Source organism: Neolamprologus brichardi, chromosome 2, assembly GCF_056152115.1.
Source record: "Neolamprologus brichardi isolate AB-2024 chromosome 2, ASM5615211v1, whole genome shotgun sequence".
NCBI lineage: Eukaryota > Metazoa > Chordata > Actinopteri > Cichliformes > Cichlidae > Neolamprologus > Neolamprologus brichardi.
The window spans coordinates 23,100,004-23,116,753 of record NC_142105.1 but is presented as its reverse complement, the minus strand read 5'-3'; the positions used below and the strand labels follow the sequence as shown (position 1 = coordinate 23,116,753).

The 16,750-nt window shown below is 40.8% G+C and overlaps 1 protein-coding gene across 1 annotated transcript; it reads right to left on the bottom strand.

Annotated features, from left to right (window-relative positions):
- Nucleotides 1-1,725: 1,725 nt before the first annotated feature.
- vma21 (vacuolar ATPase assembly factor VMA21) lies at nt 1,726-4,580 on the bottom strand. The gene is made up of 3 exons (XM_006781614.3): nt 4,402-4,580; nt 4,050-4,159; nt 1,726-2,820 (listed from the first exon to the last, which is right to left on the bottom strand). The coding sequence occupies exons 1-3, from the start codon at nt 4,461-4,463 to the stop codon at nt 2,681-2,683; spliced, it is 312 nt and encodes a 103-aa protein (XP_006781677.1). The 5' UTR covers nt 4,464-4,580; the 3' UTR covers nt 1,726-2,680.
- Between the last annotated feature and the right edge of the window lie 12,170 nt (nt 4,581-16,750).

Below are 16,750 nucleotides of genomic sequence, written 5' to 3'. Positions count from 1 at the left end.
GGGCACGCCATCTGCTGGGCAGGGAAATCTAATCGGAGGAGGCATCTGATACACTCAGCAGCCACTTCATTAGGTACATGTTCCTGGTATTGGGTTGAACTCCCCTTTTTGCCTTCAGAGCTGCCTTAATTCTTTGTGACAGAGATTCAACAAGGTGCTGGAAACAGCCCTCAGAGATTGTGGTCCATACTGACACAACAGCATCAGACAAGCTGCTGCATATTTGTCGGCGCGTCCATGATGTGAATCTCCCGCTCCACCACATCACAAAGGCGCTCTACAGTGGGACCATTCTCCTCTGACCTCCGGCCACAACAGAGCTGCGGCTCACTGGGCATTTTCTCTTTTTCAGACTGTTGTCCGTAAACCCTTGAGATGGTTGTGTGGAAAATATTCAGATCAGCCCATCTGATGCCAACAACTGTGCAAGGGTCAAATGAGCTAAATCGCTTTCTTTCCCCATCCTGATGCTCGGTTTGAACCTATGCTTGGCTAACATTTGTGTTAGGCTGGTGAGTGTATGCTCTACTATATGCAGTATGAGCCGATGTAAAGTGCACCAAGAACATTTGTGCTATGCATGAGTTATCTGAACTCTGTTACAGGACAGAGTATACAAAAGAAAATCATCAAGGAGTGCTGACTTGTATCGCTTGTAACCCTTCGTTTAGGTAGACGCTCAGCTCTCTCTGGCCTGCTTTTCATGTCACTGACACTATGCATTCAACCTGCTAATGTGTGCTAAATGACAAAGAGCCAACAGCAAAGCCTGCCCTTGCCCCATCTTTCTGTTGTTGCAAGGGTAAGCGTATGAAATATCAGCCAAAGGAAGGGGGGCATCTGATGTTTGCTGACTGAATCAGACTGATTGCTCGCAGGCCTGTCACCTCATCACCAACACCAGCCTGTTAAACTCACTGCAGGCAGGCTGCACAGCTCCGACTCTGGAGTACAGCGTGGGAGCTACACACACATAAAGCAGTGCTGGTGAGAAGAGGCTCTCATAGTGTGAAGGGGAAAAACGAAGAGAAATCAGCTGCTGACATGGTTTCCGAGGCAGAAAACATTGTTACGGCCAGGCAGCTGCCGGGTCTTATCCTTGCTTCTTTTACTGCGCTGTCTGTGGGAACTGGCTGACCATTTACTGCCACCATGTGACAATTCAGACTCCCTGCAGCGGTCAATAAGGTATCTTCCCAGACATGTGAGACAAAGCTTGTTTTATTTTGGCAACCAAATTCTAATGGTTTTCACTACAGTCTTTATCAGGCCTGGGAAAAATCTGGGTCATGTTAATGAGGTTTGCAAATGTTTTTTTTATTTCATTAAGATATTTTTATGAATTAAATAATCAGTTTTGACAATTTTCCGCACTGAATGTTAGGATTGGAACTGTTGTGACAATGTGTAAATATGCTTCTGGGGTGGACTATTAAAAATAAGTTTGTTTACGAGGATGTTTGAACTCTGTGCACACATTTTTTGGTTAGTTGTGGCAACAAATAGTAGGGGAAGTCATAACCTCTTGTGTGATAAGGCTCACTCATCACACGCAGGCCTTATTCATAAAAATACAACAACAAAAAACAAACAGTTCATCCAAGATTTAATCAGAGGATTGCAAAAGATAATACTTTAAATGTGTTTTTTAATATCATATTTATAGTAGTCCATTTGTTGTTCTGGTATTAGACCATGTAAAAAAACAGGACGCACACTAGAAACCTGAAAACAAAACTCTGCACTTTATTAAAAATAAAAGATGATTTTTTTAGAGAATCAAATTAATTCTTTAACCAAGCACAAATCGTTTCCTTGCATCTTTGTAATTTAAGAAAATACCACTAAAAACAACAAAAATGTACACTTTCCAGTTTATTTGAACAAGTCGGCACTCACATCTGCATGACGACCAACGTCACTGGCTACATCATCGACACAAAACACACAAATTTAAATACAGTGTGAATTAGGAACTGACTGCAACACCAAAGTTTCATAATGTCGCCACGCTACGGCACACGAACGCACATCAACTGAAAGAAAACCAAATTTAAACACTCTATTTAAAAGGGTTAACAGATGACTCGATGATATGGTTTGCGTGAGAGTTAAGCACATTATGGGTTTATAATGACGCTGAGAGACATCCTCAAATGTACAACAACTAAAATGTGATTAAAATAACATGACTTCGAGCTAATTGAAGCATTTTGGAAGCAAATCTTTCATATGCATTAAACATGAGGCAAAGTGTGTGTGCGTGCACACCTGCACACATCAGTCAAAACCCAAGATGCTTTCCTACAAGACAAACTCTTTGCTGAGAAGGGACTTAGAGCACTTAGCCAAATGGCGGCTTATGACAAAGCCTCTTAAAAACCACGGCTGTCCTCTGTTGACAAAAGTAATATTTTCAAAGAAAAAAAGAAAGTCAAGAAGGCGGGCCCGCTGAGGCTGGTGAGCAAGCACACTCAGCAAGCTCCACTCCCCCCGCCATTGCCGGGGAACACGGAGTAGTTTCAGGCTTTAACCTTGGAGCTCTAATGCAGCTCATTGTAGATGGTCTTACAATGCCCATGACCTGGGAGGGGGTGTGAGGGGAGGGGGGTGGGCTTGGATCCCTCCCCACGTCGGTTGGTCTGTCTCCTCTGGTCTTCTAAGCTGATAAGGATATGCCTTAATCATGTTTGCCCTTGCCTTTAGGCGCGCCTTCGTTCCAGGCCACATACACAAACAAAGCCAGAACCACATGCACAGCGAGCACCGCAACAATGGCTGCGTAGAAATAACTGTCAGAGCTTGACATCTTCATCGAACCTACGAAACAGAAGCAGAGCGTTAATGGCGACGACCAGAAGCTGCATCACAGAGTTTAAAGTGTCACAAGTCAGGTTTATATTAAGGTGCTAAACACAACTTTCTCTGGCACAGAATGAAACCCAGAAAAATAAAAACTGCAGTGGCTTTGTATTCGATTATTGTGGGTAGGGCTGTTCATATAACGATAAGTATCGGATGACGATATAAAAACGTCCATCGTTTCATTTTACGCTATCGTTTGTTTCGTGGTGTCGCAAAATAAACTGTTTATGGCAATATTTTTTCATCGTTTTGATGGTCACTGTAGTGGCTATATTAATTTCTTAAAGTTCTCTCTTTCTCTTATATTTAATATAACCACACTATGGACGGACATGCGCCTGTTTTTATGCGTTATGGTTAGCAACAACGACGGTAACACCATCGCGTGTCCGCTTTTCACAATAAAGCTCAAGATCCTGTTGAGACTTTTCAAAATAAACTGAATCAAGCGAAAGAGCAAATTATTTACGGATGAGAAGTACAAAAGAGCCGCCAGGTGCTACAAAATAGACCTTAGACTCAAACTTTAGAACTTTAGAACGTGCCTGCAGCACGCCGTGTAATAAATACTCACAAAGAAAACGGCGGCCGTTACAACTTATGTCTAAAAATGTATCGTTTCATGCATCGGTTAAAACTGTTGACTCCAGCTACATGACGCGCAGCTGGAAACACTTCACGCAAATCGAGCTGCCGAAGATTCACAGAATTTACAGAAAATGTTACATTTTTGTGATTTATATCGTTTTCCGGACGATAGAATTCTTATATCGGGATATGAGATTTTGGTCATATCGCACAGCCCTAATTGTGGGTGATATTATCCAGTATATTTGTCATTGTGGGTACTGGGGAAGTCGTCAAATGTGATAATTATGGGGGAAAGAGTTCCGATAAATCCCTAGATCCAGAATAAATGCACATTCTCATCTGGATTATCATATTATATCATATGAAATGGAAATCTTGGTATGGAATGACAAATGCTATGCTAAAAGACTCTTACTATTAGAGCTTAAAGATAAACTGACTGCTCTATTAACCCGTCAGCAGATGACCACTGAGCAATAGATTTTAAAATTTGGATGATGTGCTACGTTTACAAAATAAAGTAAAAACCCCAAGAAAATGTGAAAGCAGGAACAGAGTGGAGGTAAGTCCACAATCATCCGGACAAACTTCACCTTCAAAGATGTACGCCTTTGATGCGAAATACAGTCCAATGGGCAACGTGACCATGAGGATGGTGAAGAACAGCAGAGTCTTAAGGGCTGAAACCAGGGAGCTTTCATTTCTGCAAAGGAGCACAAGTTCATGAGTCAGCCGGGATCAAACCACACAGCGACGGGGGCTCTGACACGCTGACTACGGATGTGGATATGTACCCTGGTGAAAATTACATCTATGTTCCAGGATTGTGCCACATAAAAGAACCGTCTCTATGGCAATGAACGGCACCGCAGAGCTCGGGTTTTCAGGTCACTAGGTATACAAGCTAGCCGTTATCTTAGCTAGTTCGTTATACTATTTTCTCACCCTCTGAAATACTGCGGCGGTGGGGCGGAGGCGTCCAGAGATGCTTTCATAGATCCGTCCATTGCTGTACTGTAAATGAAGCGACACAACGACGAAACTTGTGCGCGAATATTCTCGCGTTTATTCTCTGTAAGCGTTGTGTTGACAGCGCTAAAATCGCTTCTTCCGGGATGGTCACGAGACTGGTCACATGATGAGATTAGACGCCAGATAGTCTCGCGATGACAGAATGTATTTGCCCGAGTAATCGGAGGATATAAAGGCTGGCTTTATCTTTCAGCAACATAAAACATCGGACTGTTGACTGCTGTAGAATCATGAGGGTAATTTGCAGCCCAGATGTTGGTAAAAGTAGAATATTCACCACTTTCTGTTTGGGAAAGCCTTAAAAGATTCCAGTTCATAACAATACAAGTATGACTTGTTTTTCCCAGAACTATTGGTGGTAGTGGAAGGTGATGATTTGAGCTTGTTTTGCATCCACAGGACCTGGGCACCAGTCAAGAACTCCTCTGTATACCAAAGTATTCTACAGTTAAATGTGAGGAACAATGAGCCAAAACACAGCATCGAATCTACAGCTGCATGGCTTGAAAAGAATCAAGGTGTTGCAATGGCCCACTCAAAGTCCAGACCCAACTATAATGCTGTGGCAGCATCTTTAGAGAGCTGTGCATATGCCCACAAACTTTTATGAGCTGACACAATGCTGTATAGAAGAGTGGGCCAAAATTCCTCCTCAATAATGTGAGAGACTTAAATAGTCGTACAGAAAATGATTCCTTCAAGTTATTGCCAATAAAAGTGGTTCTGCAAGCTCTTATGTGAAATCTTAAAATTGCTAATTAAAAGGGTTATTGCAATTGGATTAGTTTTAAAAATAGATGTTTTCCTAGCAGGGAGATAGATAAATACAGTCATATAAACAGCACTTCACGGCCCTTCCATTCCCAAAGATATTCTCTGAAAATAAAAGTGGGTGGATTTTAATACGTCAACTATCATTACTTCATTCTTAAATGGAAAAATGTCATGACATAACATAGCCTCAGTGTCCTCAGTGGCTGTGCATGCACAGTTCACATGGTCGGCATGTGTTTGTACACACACTCCTGAATAACACTGCTACACTGTTATCTCCTGTTTAATTGCTGATGTAACAGAAAGCCATTTAGTCCATTCTGAGCAATTTGTGTGGATTTAGTATTGGTGCATTACCTATGTTTCTGGTCAAAGCGTTCCTCTCTGAGTCTCAGGGAGTGGCACTTTCTGCTCCAGTTGGCTTTTGTTGTTACCAGTTTCACGCTCAGCAGGCTCCCGAAAAACACATTCAGTTTGAAAAGACTCAAAAGAGACGAAAGAGAAGCTCTAAGAAGAACCTAGGGACCCATGTTCTAAATAATCATTTCGCTTTCAGTGGCAATTTCACTCTCAAGTAGTTATCCGAGGGGGGGGGGAAAGAAAAGAAAAAAAAACTCGCTAAAGACGTCAGTGAGGGTGAAGATGCAGCCGATTGTCATGGTGATTCATATTAATTTAAAATCTTCTTGCAGATGAACCAACATGAGCAATTTTTAATACTGTTCTCTTTTGTTTTGTTAGATTTTGCCCTTTGGGAGACAGAGAGGAAGCACAGGAGAGCGGTTCCTGAATCGATCGTGCGTTCTTGTGTGTAAACTTGTGAAACCAAGTGTATTTCTCGTGAGGTAATGGTAAATGGCCTGCATTTGTATAGCGCTTTACTCAGTCCCTAAGGAACCCAAAGCGCAAGGTGAACGGGTAAGCCTTGACCTTTATATGTGGAGGAAGGAGGGCGGAGGAATTAGCAGTTTGATGAGATGGCACTGAGGTGTGGCCCCTTTTTCATGTGTGGCATGAATATTACTGCTCACCTGTGTGGGATGATGATCTCTTGCTGTCTCTCTGTTAATGTCCTGTGTAGTTTATACATCGCTTGCTTATATATAGCGCTTCACCAATTCACCTTTATTCCTTCAGTATCTTATATGATGAGCTTAATTATGATTCTGGTGATTGTAGCGACGACTCACATGGATCAGGTGGCTCGGTTTCGTTCTCATTTTAAAAGCTGTCAATCAACAGCCATCATCCCCAACGTTGAACCATGCAATAAACCTGTCAGTGTAGTTCACCTCTTGTGCCTTTATTGTGTGTATGTGCGTGTTTCTGTGTGTCTAACCATACATCCGGTTTTTATCTTCACCTAAAAAACTAGTACAAATCAGCCACTTAATATTTTTTCATTCAGACAGTTTTTCATGTCATTCAGCCTGAAACGTAATTTCACCTCACAAATAATAAACTCTTGCCAAAGATTCTGCTTTTCTTTTCTTCCTTTCTTCCTTTTTCAGCGAAATGGATTCAGTCTGTTGCTTATTTTCAAGAGACTTCACATTTGTGTGGTTTTTTTATGTTTAAATTTCTTCACTTTTCACTTCCATAATGTGTGTTTCGCCCTTGTCTCTCTGTATTTTCTTGGTTCCTCTTCTACTTCCCTTCAACCATTTGAGGTAGAAGGCTGCCCCTCCCTGAGCTTGGTTTTCCCAGAGATTTCTTCCTGTTAAAAGGGAGTTCTTCCTTCCCACTGTTGCCAAGTGTCTGTTTGCTCTGTAATATTTTAGGATATTTATCTTATGATAGAAAAGTGCCAGTTTAAAGCAGTTGCTGTTGCAAATTTGCACTGTATAAATAAAATAGAATGATTGCATTAAAAATGCAGTATCAGTATTTGTACACGTTAGTGATGTAGGGGTTTGAATGAAAGCATTTTAGTACTTAGCAGCATACCTTCAGAGAGTTAAACTGGCAACAAAATATATTTAAAGGGTTCTACTGCTCTGGAAAAGGGGCTGCTCTGGTGTCGTGGCTCAAAGAGTTGGCAGTTCGTCTTGTAACCAGAAGGTTGCCGGTTCGAGCTCCGGCTCGGACAGTCTCAGTCATTGTGTCCTTGGGCAAGACACTTCACCTACCGCCTACTGGTGATTGCCAGAGGGGCCGATGGTGCGATATGGCAGCCTCGCTTCTGTCAGTCTGCCCCAGGGCAGCTGTGGCTACAACTGTAGCTGCCTCCACCAGTGTATGAATGTGAGAGTGAATGAATAGTGGAATTGTAAAGCGCTTTGAGGGCCCCGAAAAGTGCTATATAAATGCAATCCATTATTATTTTAATCACATGTCATTCAAATATTTATTCTATTATTTTTTAACGTAGAGCTTTTCATTGTTTATTTTAAATGTGAAAAACTGGCAACATGTCTGCTCTATCATGGCTGGGATAAAGTCCAGCTGTGATGACCCTGAGTCATCAGGGTCATCACCATCTATCCAGCGATGGATGGATGGATGGATGGATGGATGGATGGATGGATGGATGGATGGATGGATGGATGGATGGATGGATGGATGGATGGATGGATGGATGGATGGATGGATTTTTTACCCACAGTCTGAGCCCACTCCAAAGGGTGAGAAGATAAATCTGAAGGGTTATGAGGCAACTGATTAAAAAAGAATAGAATAAAAGCCCTTAGTTTTTTTTCTCTATTCTTTCCATTGTAATTTTATACTTTCGTGCTTTTTATTATGACACATTCTGAGAAGATGAGATGATACATCCCGTATTGATGGAACGGCAGGACATCTCATGCTAATCATTACAGTTAGGACCAACTATAAAATAAACAGTGACCTCTTCTGATAAACAATAATCCACATCAAAATTCCTTCATCTAAACATGTTGGACTTATATTTTTCCTGGAAGCACATGAAAAACTGGAAATTAATTAGATGGTTTATTGCAGTGAGCTTTGGGAATAGACCATAAACCACACAAGATGGAGTCAGTACAGTCACTAGACGCACATGTTCACCCCGTCATGGTGGGATTACGAATTTTAATAAAACAACCAGCTCTAAAATAGAAGCCTGACAAAACTCGTGTTCTCAGTGGAATACGAGCCTGTAGATTTGGTCCGTAGGCGTCTTTAATTGGAAGTTCATTTGAAGGTTGTCCTTCAAATGAATCTTGACCTCCGACCTTCTGGAAGCATTTCTCATGGCCCCCTGTGTCTGGACTCCCCAGGCTATTTGGACTTCACGTCTCACCGACAGTCAATGCCAAGCATGAGGCCCCCTACATTCCACACCTGTTGTTTAGACCAAGCTACTCAGTCTCCCTAACAACAAGTAAGAATGAAACAGCTTTCCTGTTTGTGCAGCTCCTGATGTGGTTTAGGATTGTTGTTGGAACACAGTCATGTCAGCAAGCACTAGGAATTTGTGGCGCCAAGCAGGCTAGGACCGCCACTGACTGTCATTGAATTCAAAACTGGCGACAGGTGTGGCTCAATAGTTTTTACCATGTAGGGTACTTCCCAAACACGACATTTATGATTGACATAAATGTCAATCAAGTTGTAATCGTCTACTTTAAAAATGTATTAAATTTTGGTAATTGAATTAAATATTAAGTATGAAGAGCTACATATATTTTCGGCACAATGGTCCACTAGACCTGCTGTCAATAGTGAGCATGGGAACATTTTCTCAACCAGAAATAACTGAGTTAAATTAAGTTAAGTCCAATCCCCTGTGTAGACTATGATACAAATAAAGTCGCATCAAATCATTGTCATCTTCCCCATTTCTTGCTCTCCTTGGCCTCTTTGGATGTACGACACCTAAAACCTCATGGTACTACTGTGACCCACAGCCCATCGGGATATGTAGGAACACATCATATGCATGATAAGGCAGGCAGCGCTAAACCCGATGGACAAATGCATTAGGAGAATTGCCATTGTAGCAGCAGGCCCACAGTGAGACTCCCCCGCTGTAAAAGGCAATGGTGCGCAAGCGCTGTAGAAATTCCTCTGTGCAGAGAGCGACGTTACGTGCGGCTTCATCCAGCGGGCCAAAAAAACATCCTGTCACGCAAGAGCTGTGCCATAATGCCTCATTGCTCATTCATTTTGTGTCAGCCGTGTTTGCGACAGAGTTCTGCTGCCGTAGAAATAATCACACACAAACGATTTGTTTCTTTAACACTTCTCATGTGCACGTTAAACTGAAGAGGGGAGAAAATAGGCAAGTAAATGAACAGCTGTTTCATGTCAGCAGATGAATTTGAGTTTATGCCTTGCTCCACTTGGTGCAGTTGCACTGAGCACTGAGAGATCTGCTAAAAACAAGGCAAGAAAACCGGTAAAAAAAACAAACAAAAAAACAACAACAACAGTTATTTACATTTACACTGGACTTATCTCAATATTTTAGGCTGTGACTTAGCTCTAAGCTTACCAGACCGCTGATATCGAGCTGAGACTGAGCGCTGCTCAGAAAGCCCACGTGACTCATGCGGGACAGAATCACATACGTATGTGAAATTGACAAAATAGAGTCATGAGTTATGATGGATCATGCAGCATAAAGCGGGATGGGTAGACTATGCTGTCCTTGAACATAACAGAAAGAAAAATGTCTTCAAGCTTTTGCCCTTCATATTAAATCACAAAGTGACAGGCACAGCGGGGGGATCACTTCAGCCATTCATCCCAGATTCTGGATTCTATTACGGACGTTTCTGCTGAGTAACATGAGTTATGACACAGTCTTTTCAAGCAGTCCACTTAGTTTAAGCACAATTATTATTTTACAAAGACGCTCTATTTTAAAATGATCTAAGATGGTTAGACATATTAAAGTAGTAAATCAAATATCAAAGAGACTGTGTAAGTGATTGATATGATTATTACCAGCAGTGACGTACAGAACTGATAGCTGTACATGGTGTATATTGATGAATAAATGCATATGTATTTATAAATGACTTACTAAGGAGGATTAATGATATATAAAGGATTATTTAAGCACTCGCTACCTTACTAATGCTTAATAGTGTTACATTATTATAAAGTCATACCATTATTTTTATTATTAGCGGAAGCTCAACCTGCATGCAGTTTTTGCCAGATTTGCATCAGATTCGTTACAGTTGAGAATTCTAAAGAAAACATGTAATTGCTAATAATTTGGAACCATTCAAAATGCAGAATTTTTAACTTGTAAAGTGTAAAATGTAACAGTAACAGTCCATCAGCAGGTACAGCTATTTACCTTGACCATTGTAGACATCCTTTCTGTTATTTATAACTTGATTTAGCTGTAAATCATAAGCCTACATCGCTAAATTACTGCTAAATTTGATTTTGAGAACTGTTTAAAGCTGTGCATTTCGTATGTGCAGCTATATATATATATATATATATATATATATATATATATATATATATATATATATATATATATTATAGTCATTATAGTATGATTTAGAAATATTTTTAAATGGTGCTTTGACCCTCTGGATTCAACGAACACACCAGTGCATCCAAATCACATCACTGATTTAAGACAAGCGTGTTGAAAGCGTAGGCTTCAAACTATATATCAATGTCTATGCATATTGATATATGCATAGACATTGATATATGTATATTTTGTGTGACGGTGGTACTGTGTGTACATATTAAAGAACATTCAATTCAATTCAATTTTATTTATATAGCGCCAAATCACAACAAAAGTCGCCTCAAGGCGCTTCATAGATACAGAGAAAAACCCAACAATCATATGACCCCCTATGAGCAAGCACTTTGGCGACAGTGGGAAGGAAAAACTCCCTTTTAACAGGAAGAAACCTCCGGCAGAACCAGGCTCAGGGAGGGGCGGCCATCTGCTGCGACCGGTTGGGGTGAGAGAAGGAAGACAGGATAAAAGACATGCTATGGAAGAGAGACAGAGATTAATAACAGATATGATTCAATACAGAGAGGTCTGTTAATACATAGTGAGTGAGAAAGGTGACTGGAAAGGAAAAACTCAATGCATCATGGGAATCCCCCGGCAGCCTACATCTATTGCAGCATAACTAAGGGAGGATTCAGGGTCACCTGGTCCAGCCCTAACTATATGCTTTAGCAAAAAGGAAAGTTTTAAGCCTAATCTTAAAAGTAGAGATAGTGTCTGTCTCCCGAATCCAAACTGGAAGCTGGTTCCACAGAAGAGGGGCCTGAAAACTGAAGGCTCTCCCTCCCATTCTACTTTTAGATACTGTAGGAACAACAAGTAGGCCTGCAGAGCGAGAGCGAAGTGCTCTAATAGGGTGATATGGTACTACAAGGTCATTAAGATAAGATGGGGCCTGATTATTTACGACCTTGTATGTGAGGAGCAGGATTTTGAATTCAATTCTGGATTTAACAGGAAGCCAATGAAGGGAAGCCAAAACAGGAGAAATATGCTCTCTCTTTCTAGTCCCTGTCAGTACTCTTGCTGCAGCATTTTGGATTAGCTGAAGGCTTTTCAGTGAGTTTTTTGGATATCCTGATAATAATGAATTGCAGTAGTCCAGCCTGGAAGTAATAAATGCATGAACTAGTTTTTCAGCGTCACTCTGAGACAGGATATTTCTAATTTTAGAGATGTTGCGCAGATGGAAGAACGCAGTCTTACATATTTGTTTAATATGTGCGTTGAAGGACATATCCTGGTCAAAAATGACTCCAAGGTTCCTCACAGTGTTACTGGAGGCCAAGGTAATGCCATCCAGAGTAAGAATCTGGTTAGATACCATATTTCTAAGCTTTTCAGCGCCGAGTACAATGACCTCAGTTTTATCTGAGTTAAGAAGCAGAAAGTTAGTGGCCATCCAAGTCTTTATGTCTTTAAGACATTCCTGCAGTTTAACTACATGTCACTAGATATTTAGGATTGAGGTATTCATTTTAGTTTGATATTGCAAAGCCCCATTTGCTGACAACGGTTGGTGTAGGTCTCCCACAGTGCGGGGTAGGATTAGGATTAATCATCAGAATCAGAAACAGAATACTTTCATAATCCCTAAGGATGTGGGTTACAGTTGCTCCAAAACAGTAATGGTAACAGACTAAAGTAATTAAATAATACAATATATTACAAAGTTTACAAATGTAAGAAATAGCAGTAATGTATACAAATTGCTCAATTATAAATATCAAGAATATTACAGAGGAGAAATATATATATATATATATATATATATATATATATATACAGTGGGGCAAAAAAGTATTTAGTCAGCCACCGATTGTGCAAGTTCCCCCACTTAAAATGATGACAGAGGTCAGTAATTTGCACCAGAGGTACACTTCAACTGTGAGAGACAGAATGTGAAAAAAAAATCCATGAATTCACATGGTAGGATTTGTAAAGAATTTATTCGTAAATCAGGGTGGAAAATAAGTATTTGGTCACCTCAAACAAGGAAAATCCCTGGCTCTCACAGACCTGTAACGTCTTCTGTAAGAAGCTTTTCTGTCCCCCACTCGTTACCTGTATAAATGGCACCTGTTTGACCTCATCATCTGTATAAAAGACACCTGTCCACAGCCTCAACCAGTCAGACTCCAAACTCCGCCATGGCCAAGACCAAAGAGCTTTCGAAGGACACCAGGAAAAGAATTGTAGACCTGCACCAGACTGGGAAGAGTGAATCTACAATAGGCAAGCAGCTTGGTGTGAAAAAATCAACTGTGGGAGCAATCATCAGAAAATGGAAGACATACAAGACCACTGATAATCTCCCTCGATCTGGGGCTCCACGCAAGATCTCATCCCGTGGGGTCAAAATGATCATGAGAACGGTGAGCAAAGATCCCAGAACCACACGGGGGGACCTGGTGAATGACCTGCAGAGAGCTGGGACCAAAGTAACAAAGGTCACCATCAGTAACACACTACAACGGCAGGGAATCAAATCCCGCAGTGCCAGACGTGTTCCGCTGCTGAAGCCAGTGCATGTCCAGGCCCGTCTGAAGTTTGCCAGAGAGCACATGGATGATACAGCAGAGGATTGGGAGAATGTCATGTGGTCAGATGAAACCAAAGTAGAACTTTTTGGTATAAACTCAACTCGTCGTGTTTGGAGGAAGAAGAATACTGAGTTGCATCCCAAGAACACCATACCTACTGTGAAGCATGGGGGTGGAAACATCATGCTATGGGGCTGTTTTTCTGCCAAGGGGACAGGACGACTGATCCGTGTTAAGGACAGAATGAATGGGGCCAAGTATCGTGAGATTTTGAGCCAAAACCTCCTTCCTTCAGTGAGAACTTTGAAGATGAAACGAGGCTGGGTCTTCCAACATGACAATGATCCAAAACACACCGCCCGGGCAACAAAGGAGTGGCTCCGTAAGAAGCATTTGAAAGTCCTGGAGTGGCCTAGCCAGTCTCCAGACCTCAACCCCATAGAAAATCTGTGGCGGGAGTTGAAAGTCCGTGTTGCTCGGCGACAGCCCCAAAACATCACTGCTCTTGAGAAGATCTGCATGGAGGAATGGGCCAAAATACCAGCTACTGTGTGTGCAAACCTGGTAAAGACCTATAGTAAACGTTTGACCTCTGTTATTGCCAACAAAGGTTATGTTACAAAGTATTGAGTTGTATTTTTGTTATTGACCAAATACTTATTTTCCACCCTGATTTACGAATAAATTCTTTACAAATCCTACCATGTGAATTCATGGATTTTTTTTTCACATTCTGTCTCTCACAGTTGAAGTGTACCTCTGGTGCAAATTACTGACCTCTGTCATCATTTTAAGTGGGGGAACTTGCACAATCAGTGGCTGACTAAATACTTTTTTGCCCCACTGTATATATATATATATATATATATATATATATATATATATATATATATATATATATATATAGAGAGAGAGAGAGAGAGAGAGATATAGATATATATAGATATATATCTAGATATAGATATTCCATTTAACTCTAACCTGTGAAACATTTGTTATTTTACTGTTGGGCGAGTGCAAAAGGGTGTAACTATTGCAGTGGATTAGCATGTGGACCTCAGAGGGTTACAAGGACAACAAATTAGAGTAGATGTAACTCACAAGAGCTTTTCAAAATAATTTCCATGCATACTTGCACACCTGTAAACAGATCACATTGTTTGGTTAAAAGGAAACCACAGGTTTGGTTGCTTATGGAAATCGTTAGGATTTCCTTTCTTTGTTTAGAAAACTGCTAAGCTGGGTTATGTTAGAGCAGTACCTGCAGCATTGTTCCTCATGTAAAGAAGAAGCTATAGCGATGGGGAAAGATTACCCATAAAAGAAGGAAAACGGGTAAATAGGATCTATAGCTTAAATGTTTTGGCTAATCTCTTTTAGACTGATAAGAGCTAATCAGCAAGCAAACATGTTTCCAGAGTGTCAGCAGCATTTTGCGTCATATTTGTGGATGTACCCAGTGTACTCTCTGCTCCACTCAGTATGTGTCACAATAAAACAGATGCAGACACGTGGACTGTAGGAGAAAAGAGACAGGTAAAATGAATATAACTCGACTTGACAATCAATCGTGACATTGCTGTAAGTGTAATAAAAACTTACTGAAAGAGTGTTAGTGTGCGTTGATGCTTGGCTTTTAAAGACAGGTTTCTTTTTTAGTTTTTTTTTTTTACCACTATCATCTTGCTGGCCAGTGCACACCAGGCACTGAGGTTTTAATGTCCACTGACTTTTTTTTCTCTTGTGATCTGCTGCAATAGGACCTGCATTATAGTTTAAGTACTTTCCTCAGCATTGTGGATGAGTGCTGTGTCGCTACATGTAACAATAAAACTTAAAGGGGAACAGTAGAGTGGGCTGAGAAAGAATTGGTAAAGCAGGGGAAGCTTGGCATAATTATGCATATATAATCATAAAGTGAGGTAAATGTGCAATGGGAGTGCAAACTTTTAGCTTTATTTCAAGGCGTTTAACAAAAGCTTTGCCTAAAGGGTTAGAAGTTACACCCATTTTCATGTTTAGTCCTCAAAGACTCAAAAGTAACTGGACAACTGACTGACAAGCATTTTCCTGGCTGGCCAAAGCTTGTTACCTCATTATTCCAGAATAAATTGAGTAGATAAAAGATCTGGAGGAGATTCCAAGTGGTGAACTTACCTTTAGTAGCTGTTCCTGGAGCTCTCAATGCTATCAATGCCAAGTCCAGAGGGATGTCAAAACAAATAGTGCATGATAATAGAATTATTTCTCTTGTTAAGAAACCTTCATGAAAGGTAAGAAGAGAAAAGTGTGGGGGAAAAGAAACACAGCTCATACTTATATGCCATGCATGGCGGAGTCAGTTTTATGGCATGGACATGTATGACTTCCTGTGGAAGTGGGCCACTGGTGTTTATCGATGCTGTGATTGCTGATAGAAGCATCAGGATGAATTGTGAAGTGTACAGAGCTGTACTCTCTGCTCAGATTCAGCCAGATGCTCCAAATCAAATCAGACAGCACTTCACAGTGAAAATTGATAATGACCCAAAGTATACTGCAAAAGTAACCCAAGGGTTTCTTAAGGCAAAGAAATGGGCCAGTCACGTGATCTTAACCCAACAGAGCATGTTTTCAGTTATTGAAAACAAAAATGACGTCATAGTGACTCACAAACAGCCGCAACTGACGGCAGCTCCATAAAGGTCTGGCAGACTTCAGACAGTCATTGACTGGAAAAGACTTTTTTCAAGTATCCAAGTATCAAAAAACATCCTTAGATTTTAAATTATGTTAGTTTGTCAAATTAGGTTTGAGTCTCTGGAAATCAAATCTTGATAGATTGAAAATCCACCGTGGTTGTGTGCCAGTGTTGTGTCCGCACGCAACAGACAACTTAGAGAAGAGCAAAATTCATTTTGTATAATAAATTAAATTTTGTATCTTTGTTACTAGCAGCCTGTTGGAAGAATGCATCATTTGTTCCAATTTCTTTACTTGAATCTATGAAAAGTCTCAAAGATAACCCAGCTTGACAGTAACAAAACAGCGTTTTTGCACTAACAACGTGATTCCCAAAGAGCTATTAGCCAAAAACTGTGGCATATCTCAGCATGTATGAAGTGTGTGCTTAAAAGATTTGAGGAAACTGGACAAGTGGAGGATGAAAGAAGTGTCAGGAAAAAAAACCTACATCCAGCAGATGAGCAGTATCTGAAAGTCATGTCTTTCACAAATACGAAAAATCCTGCAAAGGACCCTTCAGCTGATCCACCTACTGTTTACTGAAGCCTCATCAGAAATGGTCTCAAGGGAAAGGCGTCTGTCAAGATGCCAGTCTTCAGTAAGAGGGGCAGGGAGAAAAGGCTGATGCATGCCAAATTACACAAGAACTGGACTGAAAATCAGTGACAAGAGGCCATGGATTGGCCTCCCCAGAGCCTGGACCTCAACATTAATGAAGCAGTGTAGGATCATCCTGACAGAGAACAGAACAAAGGTC